The following is a 16,627-nucleotide window of genomic DNA, read 5'->3' as shown; positions in this document are numbered from 1 at the left end:
AACATTGCTAAAAGATACAACTGTTATGCATGGAATTTTTGATGCACTGCAACCGCTGTGTCAGATTTCAAAAAAGCTTTACGGAAAAAGCAAACCATGCAATAATCTGAGTCGGCGCTCAGAGCCCTATCAAGACACAAATATATCCGCCATATTGTGCAGTCAACAGAAGTCAGAAATAACATTATAAACATTCACTTACCTTTGATGATCTTTATCAGAATGCACTCCCAGGAATCCCAGTTCCACAATAAATGTTTGTTTTGTTCGACAATGTTACGTTCCTGACCTGTTTTCCCTTGTTTTGTATTTATTTAGTATGGTCAGGGCGTGAGTTGGGTGGGTTGTCTATGTGTGATTTTCTATGTTGGGATTTTGTGTTCGGCCTGGTATGATTCTCAATCAGAGGCAGCTGTCAATCGTTGTCCCTGATTGAGAATCATACTTAGGCAGCCTGGGTTTCACGTGTGTTTTGTGGGTGTTTGTCTACCGTGTTAGTGTTTTCACCACACGGTACTGTTTCGGTTTTCTGCACTTCGTTTGAGGGACAAAGGGATTGGGTCTCTATCGGACCTTGAGAAGCTATGCTACCGTAAATACAGAATCTTATGCATTCTAATAATCGCCCATTCGGAAGAGGAAAATGCAACACATATATTTACTCTGAGCTGCGCTTCGATAGATGGGTCGAAGATGGAAGACTGGTTTGCCCAGCAGAGATCACCATTGTCCTTTGAAGAATATTTCTGGTCGTAGTGTTCTAGAGCGGGTATGTTAAAGTACCCTGTCGTTCTTAGGAGATTGTCTGTCCTTTCCTAGGCCACATACGTTTACAGCTGCAGCTGATAACTCGACGTCTAGGATGTATCACTTCTTTAGGAAATAATTGTTCAATGTTCATACTAAGTTGCCATAATCAGTTTATGCTGTATTCTGGCTGGTCTAGTCGAAATACACCATTTCAGCGAGGTGATCATCACCTCCATGTTGAAATTCGCCCTTTTAAACATTAGGACAGCAGTCCTAACATTTCTGGAACTAAATGTTAATTTTGCTAGGTTGTAGTTGAAATTAGCCCTTTTTAAACGTACGAACACCAGTCCTCACGTCATCGGGAACTAAGGTTAACTTCCGTCAACGGACTTTTGTACTGGGGGAGAGAAGGGCATGTTTCATAGTCCTCAACCAATGTCTGTTCATTTGGGCATGGCCACTGAGTGAGAATAGTTTACTCATGAAAACAATTCTCTCATTTAGAAGTTAAAATTACATTTAATCTTTTCACAAATAGTTTCAAATTTAATTCCATGTGAATCTGATAACTAGAATGTGTAGACTTTCCAAGATACAATTTATGTCGTCCTATCATCAGATATAATGTCCCAGACAACAACTGATCTGACATCATATTCTTTAAGGACCAACGGACACTTTCAACTGGTTGAGAAAGGGAACTATTGTTCCATTCCCCAGCCTTTTGATATTACCATACTTTCTCTGTGGTAACACAGGGCTTTCCAGGAGTCCATTCTGTAGAGTGAAGAGAAAAGGAGGACAGGTATTTATGGGGGGGTCATAAACCTCACCCAACAGGACAACGTCACGACAGTAATACACACACAACCAGTATTTCAATGTTTGATATAAAACAGTTAGTCAGTGACATCTACAGGAGTGATGACCAGTGGGTCTGCGTTATCAATAATACCAGAATAAAAGAATGGATAGAGTTTCTCAGTGAAGGTGTAGCCAGTGAAAGAGTATATATGAGACATGGCCTCTACATTGTAGAATGAGACCTGACCCTTCTCATAATCCACAAACACCCCCACCTTCTGGGGCTCCTCTCTCAGGGAGAGGGGGACAGAGGAGCCAGAGAGAGCCTTGCACTCTCCCTTCCTCAGCCAAACAGTCCAGCATCCATTCTCAGGTTTCAGGAAAAAATTATTCTTCCTGTTGATGGACTCTCTGGCCACTCCTAAAGTCCACCCAGTCTTCTCCTCCACCTGCACCTGCACCTCGTAGTAGAATCTTCCATAGGAGAAACCCTCCTTTCCCAGGACATAGTGAACAGTATCAAACCTCTCTGGGTTATCAGGGAGATTCTGTTTTATGTTTCCACGTCTCACTTGTTTCCTGTCTTCAGACAGGATGAGTTTGGGATGTGCTGTATCAGGGTCTAGAGTCACATCCACTGTGGAGAGAAACATACACCTTATTAGAATAAACTAAATAAACATAACAATATGGGGGACTGCATTTTACTGCTCAGTACATTACTTTGGGACACATGAATAGTGATGTGCTGTATCAGGGTCTAGAGTCACATCCACTGTGAAGTAAAAAAATTGTCTATAAAAATAAAAACATCAATATGTGGGAGGACATTTTACTGCAGGACTTACTGCACAATACATTACTGTAGACATATATGGTTATTGACAACAACATACAGTATACTGTACATATGAATGTGTGGTCATGTTATTTCAAGTAATACCAGTATGTGAAGATATTAATATTCATGTGAAACTCTAGTAGGGCTGGGCCATATGGTCAAAATATCATATCACAGTACTTGAAATAAATTGACGGTATGACAGTATTTTATGCTTTTGAATAATAAAAGTTCTGAATTTGCATTATGAGTGGTGCGTGGCAAAACATACATTCTAAGTGATTGCAATGGGTCTTTCTCTATTCTGATTGTTTTATACTGTTCAACTCAACCCAAAATATTTTTCGGCATTTTCATCAATTTCTGTATTTCATGCACTCATTTGAGATCATTTTCACAATGCCACGTAGGGCTGCGCGATATGGGAAAACAATCTAGGCTTTATTTTTAAACGAATGTTGCAATTTTGATTTGACTTGCGATTTAGAGCAAAATACTTGGGTGAACTGTTGGAATCAAGGAAATAGAATGATTATTCCAATTCAATAGTTTGAATATAATAGTGGCCACTTTAAATACAGTGTTTGACATGACAACAAATGAAAATGCCAGGGAGGAGTTATTGTGACACGGTAGGAACCAAAGTGTTGACTAATGTTTCCTAGGGGACTCTACAATCTTTGGATACATTGCATGTTTTCTCTTAGCTACTTCATGTAGCATACATATTCTTGCTTTGTGTATTCCTCTTTGATTTAGAAGAAACTGTTGTGCAAAAAACATGCAGATATCTATTACCGATCAAAAGTTGTGACACATTGTCACGCCCTGGCCTTAGTATTCTTTGTTTTCTTTATTATTTTAGTTAGGTCAGGGTGTGACATGGGGTATGTTTGTGTTTTGGGTGTTTATTATGGTAAAGGGGGTGTTGGTTTTAGTGTATGGGTTTGTGTTGAGTGTATGTGTCTAGGATTGTCTATGGTTGAGTGTAGGTGTTTAGGAAAGTCTATGGTTGCCTGATTTGGTTCTCAATCAGAGACAGCTGGTTATTGTTGTCTCTGATTGGGAGCCATATTTAAGGTAGCCATAGGCTTTAGGTGTTTGTGGGTAATTGTCTATGTTTGAACGTTTGTAGCCTGTGTGTGTGTGTGTGTGTGTGTGTGTGTGTGTGTGTGTGTGTGTGTGTGTGTGTGTGTGTGTGTGTGTGTGTGTGTGTGTGTGTGTGTGTGTGTGTGTGTGTGTGTGTGTGTGTGTGTGTGTGTGTGTGTGTGTGTGTGTGTGTGTGTGTGTGTGTGCGCACAACGTTTATAGCTTCACGGTCGTTTGTTTAGGTTATGTATAGTGTTCGTTTCATGTTTTCTCTCTTCTGAATAAAAGAAGATGTTCTTTTCACGCACTGCGCCTTGGTCCTCACTCTCTTCAGTAGACGATCGTGACAGAATTACCCACCAACGGACCAAGCAGCGTGACAAGCGGCAACAGGAGCAAGGCATCAAGGATTCTTGGACATGGGAGGAGATATTGGAAGGAAAGGGACCTTGGGCACAACCGGGAGAATATCGCCTCCCTCGTGAAGAGCTGGAGGCAGCGAAAGCCGAGAGGAGGCGATATGAGGAGGCAGCACGGAGGCAAGGCTGGAAGCCCGTGAGTACTACCCAAAAATGTATTGGGGGGGGGCTAGGAGGTAGTGGGCCGAGGGCAGGTAGGAGACCTGCGCCCACTTCCCAGGCTTACCGTGGAGAGCGAGAGTACGGGCAGACACCGTGTTACGCAGTAGAGCGCACGGTGTCTCCTGTACGTGTGCATAGCCCGGTGCGGGTTATTCCACCTCCCCGCACTGGTAGGGCTAGATTGGGCATTGAGCCAGGTGCCATGAAGTCGGCTCAACGCGTCTGGTCTCCAGTGCGTCTCCTCGGGCCGGCTTACATGGCACCAGCCTTACGCATGGTGTCCCCGGTTCGCCTACATAGCCCGGTGCGGGTTATTCCACCTCCCCGCACTGGTCGGGCGACGGGGAGCATTCAACCAGGTAAGGTTGGGCAGGCTCGGTGCTCAAGGGAGCCAGTACGCCTGCACGGTCCGGTATTTCCGGCGCCACCTCCCCGCCCCAGTCCAGTTCCACCAGTGCCTACACCACGCACCAGGCTTCCAGTGTGTCTCCAGAGCCCTGTTCCTCCTCCACGCACTCGTCCAATGGTGCGTGTCTCCAGCCCATTACCACCAGTGCCTACGCCACGCACCAAGCCTCCTGTGCGTCTCCAGAGTCCTGTGCATCCTGTTGCTGCTCCCCGCACTAGCCTTGAAGTGCGTGTCCCCAGCCCGGTACCACCAGTGCCGGCACCACGCACTAGGCCTAATGTGCGTATCCAGGGTCCAGTATGCCCTGTTCCTGCTCCCCGCACTAGCCTTGAAGTGCGTGTCCCCAGCCCGGTACCACCAGTGCCGGCACCACGCACTAGGCCTAATGTGCGTATCCAGGGTCCAGTATGCCCTGTTCCTTCTCCCCGCACTAGCCTGAAGGTGTGTGTCCTTAGCCCGGTGCCTCCAGTTCCGGTACCACGCACCAGGTCTACAGTGCGCCTTATCCGGCCAGAGCCATCCGTCTCCCCAGCGCCATCTGAGCCATCCGTCTCCCCAGCGCCATCTGAGCCATCCGTCTCCCCAGCGCCATCTGAGCCATCCGTCTCCCCAGCGCCATCTGAGCCATCCGTCTCCCCAGCGCCATCTGAGCCATCCGTCTCCCCAGCGCCATCTGAGCCATCCGTCTCCCCAGCGCCATCTGAGCCATCCGTCTCCCCAGCGCCATCTGAGCCATCCGTCTGCCCAGTGCCGTTAGAGCCGCCCGTCTGTCCCGAGCCGATCGTCAGTCAGGAGCCGCTAGAGCCATTCGTCAGTCAGGATCTGCCAGAGCCGCCAACCAGTCAGGATCTGCCAGAGCCGCCAACCAGACAGGATCTGCCAGAGCCGCCAACCAGACAGGATCTGCCAGAGCCGCCAACCAGACAGGATCTGCCAGAGCCGCCAACCAGACAGGATCTGCCAGAGCCGCCAGCCAGACAGGATCTGCCAGAGCCGCCAGCCAGCCATGAGCGTCCAGAGCCGCCAGCCAGCCATGAGCGTCCAGAGCCGCCAGCCAGCCATGAGCGTCCAGAGCCGCCAGCCAGCCATGAGCGTCCAGAGCCGCCAGCCAGCCATGAGCGTCCAGAGCCGCCAGCCAGCCATGAGCGTCCAGAGCCGCCAGCCAGCCATGAGCGTCCAGAGCCGTCAGCCAGCCATGAGCGTCCAGAGCCGTCAGCCAGCCATGAGCGTCCAGAGCCGTCAGCCAGCCATGAGCGTCCAGAGCCGTCAGCCAGCCATGAGCGTCCAGAGCCGTCAGCCAGCCATGAGCGTCCAGAGCCGTCAGCCAGCCATGAGCGTCCAGAGCCGTCAGCCAGCCATGAGCGTCCAGAGCCGTCAGCCAGCCATGAGCGTCCAGATCCGTCAGCCAGCCATGAGCGTCCAGATCCGTCAGCCAGCCATGAGCAGCCAGATCCGTCAGCCAGCCATGAGCAGCCAGATCCGTCAGCCAGCCATGAGCAGCCAGATCCGTCAGCCAGCCATGAGCCGTACAGCCAGGATCCGCCAGAGCCGTCCAGCCAGGATCCGTTCCTCAGTCCGGAGCTGCCCCTTAGCCTGGTGCTGCCCCTTAGCCTGGTGCTGCCCCTTAGCCTGGTGCTGCCCCTTAGCCTGGTGCTGCCCCTTATCCTGGTGCTGTCCCTTATCCTGGTGCTGTCCCTTATCCTGGTGCTGTCCCTTATCCTGGTGCTGTCCCTTATCCTGGTGCTGCCCCTTATCCTGGTGCTGCCCCTTATCCTGGTGCTGCCCCTTAGTCCGGTGCTGCCCCTTAGTCCGGTGCTGCCCCTTAGTCCGGTGCTGCCTCTTAGTCCGGTGCTGCCCCTTATTCCAGTGGGTTTAAGAAAGCGGGTAGTGACTATGGTGGGGTGGGGACCACGACCAGTGCCGGAGCCGCCGCCGTGGACGGACGCCCACCCAGACCCTCCCCTAGACTATGTGCTGGTGCGCCCGGAGTTCGCACCTTAAGGGGGGGGTTATGTCACGCCCTGGCCTTAGTATTCTTTGTTTTCTTTATTATTTTAGTTAGGTCAGGGTGTGACATGGGGTATGTTTGTGTTTTGGGTGTTTATTATGGTAAAGGGGGTGTTGGTTTTAGTGTATGGGTTTGTGTTGAGTGTATGTGTCTAGGATTGTCTATGGTTGAGTGTAGGTGTTTAGGAAAGTCTATGGTTGCCTGATTTGGTTCTCAATCAGAGACAGCTGGTTATTGTTGTCTCTGATTGGGAGCCATATTTAAGGTAGCCATAGGCTTTAGGTGTTTGTGGGTAATTGTCTATGTTTGAACGTTTGTAGCCTGTGTGTGTGTGTGTGCACAACGTTTATAGCTTCACGGTCGTTTGTTTAGGTTATGTATAGTGTTCGTTTCATGTTTTCTCTCTTCTGAATAAAAGAAGATGTTCTTTTCACGCACTGCGCCTTGGTCCTCACTCTCTTCAGTAGACGATCGTGACACACATCTACTCATTCAAGGGTTTTTCTTTATTTTTTTACTATTTTATACATTGTAGAATAATACTGAAGACATCAAAACTATGAAATAACAATTATGGAATCATGGAGTGACCAAAAGATGTTTTTAAAAATAAAATGTAGTTTAGATTCTTCAAAGTAGCCACCCTTTGGCTTGATGACAGCTTTTTTTGCACACTCTCTCAACCAGCTTCATGAGGAATGCTTTTCCAACAGTCTTGAAGGAGTTCCCATAAATGCTGAACACTTTTTGGCTGCTTTTCCTTCACTCTGCGGTCCTACTCATCCCAAACCATCTCAATTGGGTTGAGGTCAGATGATTGTGGAGGCCAGGTCATCTGATGCAGCACTCCATCACTCTCCTTCTTGGTCAAATAGCCCTTACACAGCCTGGAGGTGTGTTTTGGGTCATTGTCCTGTTGAAAAACAAATGATAGTCCCACAAAGCGCAAACCAGATGGGATGGAGTATCGCTGCAGAATGCTGTGGTAGCTATGCTGGTTAAGTGTGCCTTGAATTCTAAATAAATCACTGACAGTGTCACCAGCAAAACATCCCCACACCATCACACCTCATCCTCCATGCTTCACGGTGGGAACCACACATGATCATCTGTTCACCTACTCTGCGTCTCACAAAGACACCGACACATTCAACCACGAAGGCCAGATTCACGGAGTCTCCTCTGAACAGTTTATGTTGAGATGTGTCTGTTACTTGAACTCTGTGAAGCATTTATTTGGGCTGCAATTTCTGAGGCTGGTAACTCTAATCTACTTATCCTCTGCAGCAGAGGTAACTCTGGGTCTTCCTTTCCTGTGGCGGTCCTCATGAGAGCCAGTTTCATCATAGTGGTTGATGGTTTTTGCGACTGCACTTAAAGAAACTTTAAAAGTTCTTGACATTTTCCAGATTAACTGACCTGCATGTCTTAAAGTAATGATGGACTGTCGTTTCTCTTTGCTTATTTGAGCTGTTCTTGCCATAATATGGACTTGGTCTTTTACCAAATATGACTATCTTCTGTATACCACCCCTACCTTGCCACAACACAACTGATTGGCTCAAATGCATTAAGGAAAGAAATTCCACAAATGTACCTTTAACAAGGGACATCTGTTAATTGAAATGCATTCCAGGTGACTACCTCATGAATCTGGTTGACAGAATACCAAGAGTGTGCAAAGTTTTCATCAAGGCAAAGGGTGGCTACTTGAAGAATCTCCAATATAGAATACATGTTGATTTGTTTAACACTTTTTTGGTTACTACATGATTCCATGTGTTTTTCATAGTTTTGATGTCTTCACTATTATTCTACAATATAGAAAATAGTACAAATAAAGAAAAACCCTGGAATGAGTTTTGACTTGTACTGTAGTTCTACACCATTACTGGGATTATCAGTCTGTATACAGTAGCTAGTTACGTTTGCTCTGACTCGGAACATTTATTAGCTAGCTAACGATTAGCATTAGCAGCTAACAAAATTAAGCCCAATTTGCTTAGAAAATAGAAACTATCTGTTTGCAGATGTAAGAAACACAAACGTATAGTGTAATTATAGAACGCTAGTGGATTTATATTAAGAAGCAAAGTGAAAACAGCATCGTTGTCATCAACATTGTTACCCATACTGCATTGATGCGGAGACTGAATGCAGTTGTCTCTGTGAGTGAAACAACAAATGCGCTCCATGAGTGACAGGGGGCGGGGCTAGGTCTGTGTGGAATGCGGCATGGAGAGAGAGAGCGGAGAGAGATGACTCAAGTAGCGAAGTAAACTATAAAAATGGAAGTAACACACGGCGTATCACATTTAACAAACCAAACAGTCAAATACCGTTATAGAAAGTAAAGTTTAAAAAACAAACCTTTTCGTGCATCAATATCGTAAAATACGGTATGCCGCACAGCCCTAGACTCTAGGTGGGTGGACTGGAGAGTACAACAAACACTGACCTGCATGTTTTCTGATGGTTTCAAGTTCTACAATATAAAAAGAGAGTATGTCCGAATTAGGGGATACCAGAAACTATGGTAATATAATATTACAGTAGAGTATACTGTGTGGTGTCCTTGGAACACTATGACAAATCTCCTTCTCTTAATCTCTACATTTTATTGATAAGATTTAGAACCAGAAACATATCCAAAGTGACATAGTGTAAAAATACATCCCTCTACCATAATATACTAGTATACATTAAGCAACAAAAATATGATATGAAATATATTTTAAATACAATTCAGTATCATTAATTTACCTGGACAGCCCTTCATGTTTACTAAATCTGTGGGTAAATTAAACATAAAACAAATTATAATTCTTGCTAATTAAAGTGAGAACATTTTGAAATAAATTAATAAAACAATATAATTCTTTGTGTGAACACTTCCATTGCAGTGAGTAAAAGATTATTCCAATACAGTGATATTTTACCACATAATTATGACTCATCTTTGTGCTATTTGCACAATGCAAATTGTAAGCCCTTGGAAATGGGCTCTCCAACCCTGTTCCTGGAGACCACCCTGTAGGTTTTAACTCCAACCTTGTTCCTGGAGACCACCCTATATGTTTTCGCTCCAACCCTGTTCCTGGAGTCCACCCTGTAGGTTTTAACTCCAACCCTGTTCCTGGAGATCACCCTGTAGGTTTTCGCTCCAACCCTGTAGGTTTTCGCTCCAACCCTGTTCCTGGAGACCACCCTGTAGGTTTTAACTCCAACCCTGTTCATGGAGACCACCCTGTAGGTTTTTGCTCCAACCCTGTTCCTGGAGACCACCCTGTAGGTTTGAACTCCAACCCTGTTCCTGGAGACCACCCTGTAGGTTTTAACTCCAACCCTGTTCCTGGAGACCACCCTGTAGGTTTTAACTCCAACCCTGTTCCTGGAGACCACCCTGTAGGTTTTAACTCCAACCCTGTTCCTGGAGACCACCATGTATGTTTTAACTCCAACCCTCTTCCTGGAGACCACCCTGTAGGTTTTAACTCCAACCCTGTTCCTGGAGACCACCCTGTAGGTTTGAACTCCAACCCTGTTCCTGGAGACCACCCTGTAGGTTTTTGCTCCAACCCTGTTCCTGGAGACCACCCTGTAGGTTTTAACTCCAACCCTGTTCCTGGAGACCACCCTGTAGGTTTTAACTCCAACCCTGTTCCTGGAGACCACTCTGTAGGTTTTAACTCCAACCCTGTTCCTGGAGACCACCCTGTAGGTTTTAACTCCAACCCTGTTCCTGGAGACCACCCTGTAGGTTTTAATTCCAACCCTGTTCCTGGAGACCACCCTGTAGGTTTTAACTCCAACCCTGTTCCTGGAGACCACCCTGTAGGTTTGAACTCCAACCCTGTTCCTGGAGACCACCCTGTAGATTTTAACTCCAACCCTGTTCCTGGAGACCACCCTGTATGTTTTAACTCCAACCCTGTTTCTGGAGACCACCATGTATGTTTTAACTCCAACCCTGTTCCTGGAGACCACCCTGTATGTTTTAACTCCACCCCTGTTCCTGGAGACCACCATGTATGTTTTAACTCCAACCCTCTTCCTGGAGACCACCCTGTATGTTTTAACTCCAACCCTAATCTAGTGCACCTGATTCTAATAATTCGCTTCTTAATAAGTTGAATCAGGTTTGTTACAATTAAGGTTGGATCAAAAACCTACAGGGCGGTAGCTCGGCAGGATCAGGGTTGGAGAACCCTGGCTTAGAATATACATGTAATTATTGTATATTGACCATAAGGGTCTAGTAATGCATCATGCTCCTACTTACCCAGCTGATCAGCAAGTATCTCTGCAGACAAACAGATGAATTAAAGTCAAAGTAAAGCATTCTTAATGGTGAATAATGAATTCAATTAATTGTGTGGCAGGGGGATGAGGACAGTAAAAACAATGTGATAAAAAGCATTAATGTCAAATATGTAAGGATTTTAAATCCATGAAACAAGCTGTTGTATGCTATCCATTTCTGTAACATATTCATGTAATGGGAATTGTTTGTCTCCAATTGTTGTTTGGTATAACAATCAAATTGGGAGTAAAAAAATGACACATTGATGCATAGGACTGTTGGACACAACTTACTCAGCTTACGAGTGTTGTGATCTTGATTTTTCACTGCAGACATAAGAGAACCGTTAGAGTGAACATCCTTAATGAACACATCTCACATCCATGAAGAAGACAATTATTAAAATATGAACATATGACACATATGACACATTGATGCACAGGACCAGGAGTGTCAAACTCATTCCATGAGGGGCCTGGTATCTGCTGGTTTTTGGTTGTTCCTTTCAATTAACACCTAGACAACCAGGTGAGGGGAGTTCCTAACTAACTAGTGACCTTAATTCATCAATCAAGTACAAGGAAGGAGGGAAAACCCACAGACACTCAGTCCTCCATGGAATGAGTTTGACACATGTGCATAGGACTGTTCAACACTACTTACTCAACTCAAGTCTGAGTTCATCTTTAACTTGCTCTGCAGAAATAAAAAACAGAAAACAGAGAACATCGTTAATGAACAAGAACCTCAGTGTTTTCTCTGACAAAGTTCCATTCATGGAGAAAACTGCATGTTTGACAGTAAGACACTACTTAACTATCTCTTGACTGTGTTTAGCTTTGGATGCATCTACAGACATGGAAATAGATAACAGTTAGAGGAAAGGTCCACAAAATAACCTACTCAATATGTTTTCTGACAGCCAATTACACTGGTTCAGGTAAACCAGGCACTGTGATTTAAATAAATCCTTATATTAAATCTAGTATTTTTGTGGAGAAATATAAATGTTTGCCCTATTCATAGAAATGTGGATGTTTTAATACAAAACCTTAAATACACCTGTCCAGTATCTGACCAATGTCTGCTTTTTACTTCTAAAGGTCAAACAGGGGGTGCTTATATTTGTCCTGTTTCACTGTATATACAAGTGGTTAACTTAGGTGTGAGGTGTGAAGTGGAACTGTGTTTATTTGCATATCTCAACTCCCCATGAGAGTGTGGTCACTGCTAATGGGACCAGCCATTATTGACGGCGACCCTGGAGTAATGAGGGTTAAGTGCCTTGCTCAAGGGTAGATCAATTGATCTTTTTCACCTTGTCGGCTCGGGGAATTGAACTAGCAAGCATTCGGTTCTAGTTCCCAACTCCTTGTGTATGTCACTGTAAACTGCACTGTAAAACATTTACATTCAGTAAAATAAAACCCTTTAATAACTTTTCTATGACTGTAGTCATTGTACGAACTTTTCCACCACCAGATGCTGAAAGCTGATATGGCCACAAGGACAATGACCAGAGAGACAATCACTGCAAGGGCCACTTTCCATGGGTCTGTGTGAACAAGGATCAGCTCACCTGCAAGACACAAATCAACTGAGATCAGAGACATGCAACCTAATAATAATAATAATAATAATGGGACATTTCACTCAAAGAAAGCTTTGTCCGAAGTTTACAGACCTCAAATGTAAACTTATGTTAATGAAACCACGTCCCATGACATCAGTTGTGTAGATCCAGCAATATGCCTCAATGACAAATTAATGGAAATTTCCTGGTTTAATGTTGTGTTTATCTTTTCCATTCATTTGAGGTGGAGGCATACAGCTGGATCTACAAAACCAACGTGGTTTCATCTTGACATATACTTTAGAGTTCTAAACAATACTATGATGTTACTCACTAGGGATGTGAAACTCTGTCTCCATCACCTCATGGATCTGGCTCTGTCTGACTCTACAGGTAAAGCGGTTGATGTCAGTCTCCTTTACGATGGTCTTTAGTTTGACTATGTAGAATCCCTCATAGTCCCTGTCTGTCTCTGACGGTCCAGCAGACAGAGTGACCCCTTTACTGTCCAGCCACTCCAACTCAGGCTCAGGGAACCAGCCTTTAGATACACACAGCAGAGTCATCCCTCCTTCTTTCTGTCCCTCAATGGAAACCTCTGGCTTGGATCCTATAGCTACAGACACAAAGGGAGACTGGAGATGAAGTACTGCTGAGATTGGGAGGAACATCATATGGGTTGTTGTATTTAAGAAATGTACCTCTGACGTAGACTTGAATGGTGGCATCATCATAATGTGTCTTAGACTGAACAAGACATTTATAACGTCCATCATCAGTGCCCTGTACCCTGGTCAGTTTCAAAGCGGTGTTTCCCTTCTTCAGTTCCTCTTTAAACAGCGATGTCCTTCCCCTGTAGGAGTGGATCTGATCATGGTATTTGTCTCCGCCGTCTTGGTAGAGATGGACGCGAATGTTTGACTGAGGGTCTGGGAGGTCGACTCTGAACCAGTCAACTCTCATGTCCTCAGCACTGATGTTGGGTTTGATATAACAGGGCAGAATAATGTCATCACCAGCCACAGCAACAATGGCACGAGTCGGACCAAGAACCTCAAACTTCTCTGGAAAGAAAAACAACCATTTAATATCAAAAGCGACCATGCACATCATCAACGGTTGGTCCCTTTCAAACTTTAACAGACCACATTAAAGATCAACACCAAACCTGGCCCAAATACTTAAGGTTTGCTTGATTTAGCTTGGTTGCCAATGGAATAGCCTAGTACCGAAAGTGCAAACCGTAGCCATTGTTCATGCAAATCCTCACATTGTTCACACACACACACACACACACACACACACACACACACACACACACACACACACACACACACACACACACACACACACACACACACACACACACATACACACACACACACACAAAGAACATGTGAGGTCACTCTACCAGAGCCTGCTCTTTGGAGCAGAAGCAGGATATTGACACACAGACAGTCTGTCCAAGTCCACATCATTTCTGAAAGAGAGGATAACATACTGTATATAAATCATAAAGATCCTGAGCTCTAGACCGCAATGTGATTCAAAGTAGGCGATGTTATGGATCATATGGTATGATATGGATTTATTATACCTCCTGAGACCATCTGAGACCACCTGAGACCTAAGACAGAAGACTACTTAAGACAGACATTCAAAAATATGTCAAACTTGGTCCTTTTATTTAATAATATAAAACATTTCTCCCATTATCTCCATAATCCCTGACAGCTGCACTGAGGGATATGACAGACAGACACACTATTTTATAACCTGAGGCCAAAGACTACTCAAGACAGACTTTCTTAAATATGCTAAACTTTTTATCAATGCCTGTCTGGTTCTCAAACACAGCTACTGCCAACCATCAACATCGACTTGAATATTAATTGCTGGGATTTATAAAGCATTTCTGCCATTAACTCTATTTTCCCTGACAGCTTTAAACACATATACAAATAATACTTACAATTAGATACACGCAGATCACAATTGAGAAGAGTTTGGCTTAAAGCTCGCTCGCCTGTGGTGGAAAGACTGGAGAGAAAATAAATCTGGTGTGTCTACTGCAAGGCAGGGAAGTAGCTTCAACATAACTAGATATACTTGTTATTCTTGTAGATGAGATGGAATCCACACTTTAATCAGCTTGAGTTGACTTATGAGGAAGTAGGTGACAGGTGGCATAGTTTCTGGAAACAAAACTCTGACAAACTGGCTACACTAAGATGTCACACAGAGATCACAGGGGGCTGGTAAGGGGAGGACAGCTCATAATGATGGCTGCAGTGGAGTAAAAGGAATGGTATCAACAACATGGAAACCAAGTCTTTGATGTGTTTGAGACCATTCTATTAATTCCATTCCAGCCACCTGTGACAGAGATGCAAGCGATCGCTGAAGGATCATCCACTTCCCTCAACCTGTTGTTTGTTCACTTTCACTGGATTTTTTTTCTTACTCCTTTCAGTTTTTAACTCTGTCCTCTTTATATTACCATCCATATGTCACATATTGATTGTGGCATCCACTGTGGTGGGTTGTTGACATGGACTACAAGAGAACCATGGCCTTATTGCACTTACATCAAGTTGACACTAGAGGGCAGTAGACACACACTGATCACAGTGACATGTCATTGCAGAGATGGAAGAGGAAGTGGGACATCCCAAGTCCTCATTTATTTTTTCAATGGAAGGCAATGAACTAAGAAGACCACACCCATCTGCTATCGCATTGGTCCCTACGGGAGAGCCGCCCCCTTAAGTAGACCAGAAATGACAACTTTTTTTCATTGGTAAATGACAGTAGTCAACTATCTTCATTTATCCACCATCTTTGGCCATGTCAGACAGCCTGTGGTGCTGTAGAGGTTAAAGCACGTGATCATGTAGGGAAATACGAACTAGTTATATTATCCTATTTCAGCTCATATTAATAAGAAATAATGTGGTACTACTGACTATTATATCATGGTACCTACATAAACTCAGCAAAAAAAGAAACATCCCTTTTTCAGGACCCTGTCTATCAAAGATAATTCCTAAAAATCCAAATAACTTCACAGATCTTCATTGTAAAGTGTATAAACACTGTTTCCCATGCTTGTTCAATGAACCATAAACAATTAATGAACCTGTGGAACGGTCGTTAAGACACTAACAGCTTACAGACGGTAGGCAATTAAGGTCACAGTTATGAAAACTGAGGCCTTTCTACTACCTCTGAAAACACCAAAAGAAAGATGCCCAGGGTCCCTGCTCATCTGCGTGAACGTGCCTTAGGCATGCTGCAAGGAGGCATGTCTGTGGAACTTGTTCAGTTTATGTCTCAGTTGTTGAATCTTGTTATGTTCATACAAATATTTATACATGTTAAGTTTGCTGAAAATAAAGTCAGTTGATAGTGAGAGGACATTTCTTTATTTAGCAACTGCCTGATACTGTAACCAAACGGTGCTCTACATCATGGTGCTATGTGACCTGGTCAAAGCAGTGCACTATATTATGAGGTGTAGTAGGGTATAGTTTGAGATGAACCCTCACAGTTCCACCATACCAGTCTCAGAGCAGTGCACTTTACAGTATGTGTATGTGTTGACCATGGGGGTGATCTGAGGCTATGTCCCTAATGGCATCTTATTCCCTAGCCTATATGTTCTACTACTTTGATAAGGGCCCATAGGGATCTGTGTAGTAAACTGTATAGGGAATAGGGTGCCATTTGGGACACAAACTGACTGCTGAGACAGACAAGTAAAAGTAAAAGGAACAGGAAACATATTGTATTAAGTATGTAAAACATGATCCCAATACATATAAGGTACTACGTATAAAGTATTACATGTACTGTGGCACCCCAGAGAAACATCTGAAACATTTATCTCTATAACCCCATAATCATAATACATACATTACTTATCATAATACTTACAATTAGATGCTCACAGATCACCATGAGAAAGATTTGATGGTTTCAATATCGTCAGGAAACAGGAAGGAAGTTGTGCACCTACTGCAAGGCAGGGCTATGGTGAACCACCATGTGTTAGTAGACAGCATGGTTCAGTGAGAATAGAACATTTTGCGGTAGAACTACCAGTATGTGAAACTTCTCAACATTGAGTATCCTTTAAAATGCCAGGATGTCATGCTCATTTAGTTTTCTTCTACGTACAGTTGTATGATTTATTTTTTTTACCTTTATTTAACCAGGCAAGTCAATAAAGAACAAATTCTTATTAAAAATGACCGCCTACCCCGG

General features: G+C 44.2%; 1 protein-coding gene across 5 annotated transcripts; it reads right to left on the bottom strand.

Moving 5' to 3' along the window:
* Positions 1-1,252: 1,252 nt before the first annotated feature.
* Positions 1,253-16,369, bottom strand: LOC139575746 (butyrophilin subfamily 2 member A1-like). Of its 5 annotated transcripts, XM_071400998.1 has the most exons (13): positions 16,298-16,337; positions 14,334-14,401; positions 13,959-13,988; positions 13,773-13,841; positions 13,063-13,425; positions 12,696-12,977; positions 12,257-12,367; positions 11,452-11,484; positions 11,082-11,114; positions 10,768-10,788; positions 9,249-9,275; positions 8,944-8,970; positions 1,253-2,194 (listed from the first exon to the last, which is right to left on the bottom strand). In XM_071400998.1, the coding sequence occupies exons 3-13, from the start codon at positions 13,969-13,971 to the stop codon at positions 1,653-1,655; spliced, it is 1,521 nt and encodes a 506-aa protein (XP_071257099.1). In that variant the 5' UTR covers positions 13,972-13,988; positions 14,334-14,401; positions 16,298-16,337; the 3' UTR covers positions 1,253-1,652. The 5 variants fall into 5 exon arrangements, with proteins under 5 accessions (XP_071257099.1, XP_071257101.1, XP_071257100.1 ...); XM_071401000.1 differs by lacking the exon at positions 13,959-13,988 and having other exon boundaries at positions 16,298-16,362; XM_071400999.1 differs by lacking the exon at positions 16,298-16,337 and having other exon boundaries at positions 14,334-16,251.
* Between the last annotated feature and the right edge of the window lie 258 nt (positions 16,370-16,627).

Source organism: Salvelinus alpinus, chromosome 5 (genome assembly GCF_045679555.1).
Source record: "Salvelinus alpinus chromosome 5, SLU_Salpinus.1, whole genome shotgun sequence".
Classification (NCBI taxonomy): Eukaryota; Metazoa; Chordata; class Actinopteri; order Salmoniformes; family Salmonidae; genus Salvelinus; species Salvelinus alpinus.
Note: the sequence above shows the minus strand (reverse complement) of the source record. Positions and strands in the feature narration are given on the sequence as shown.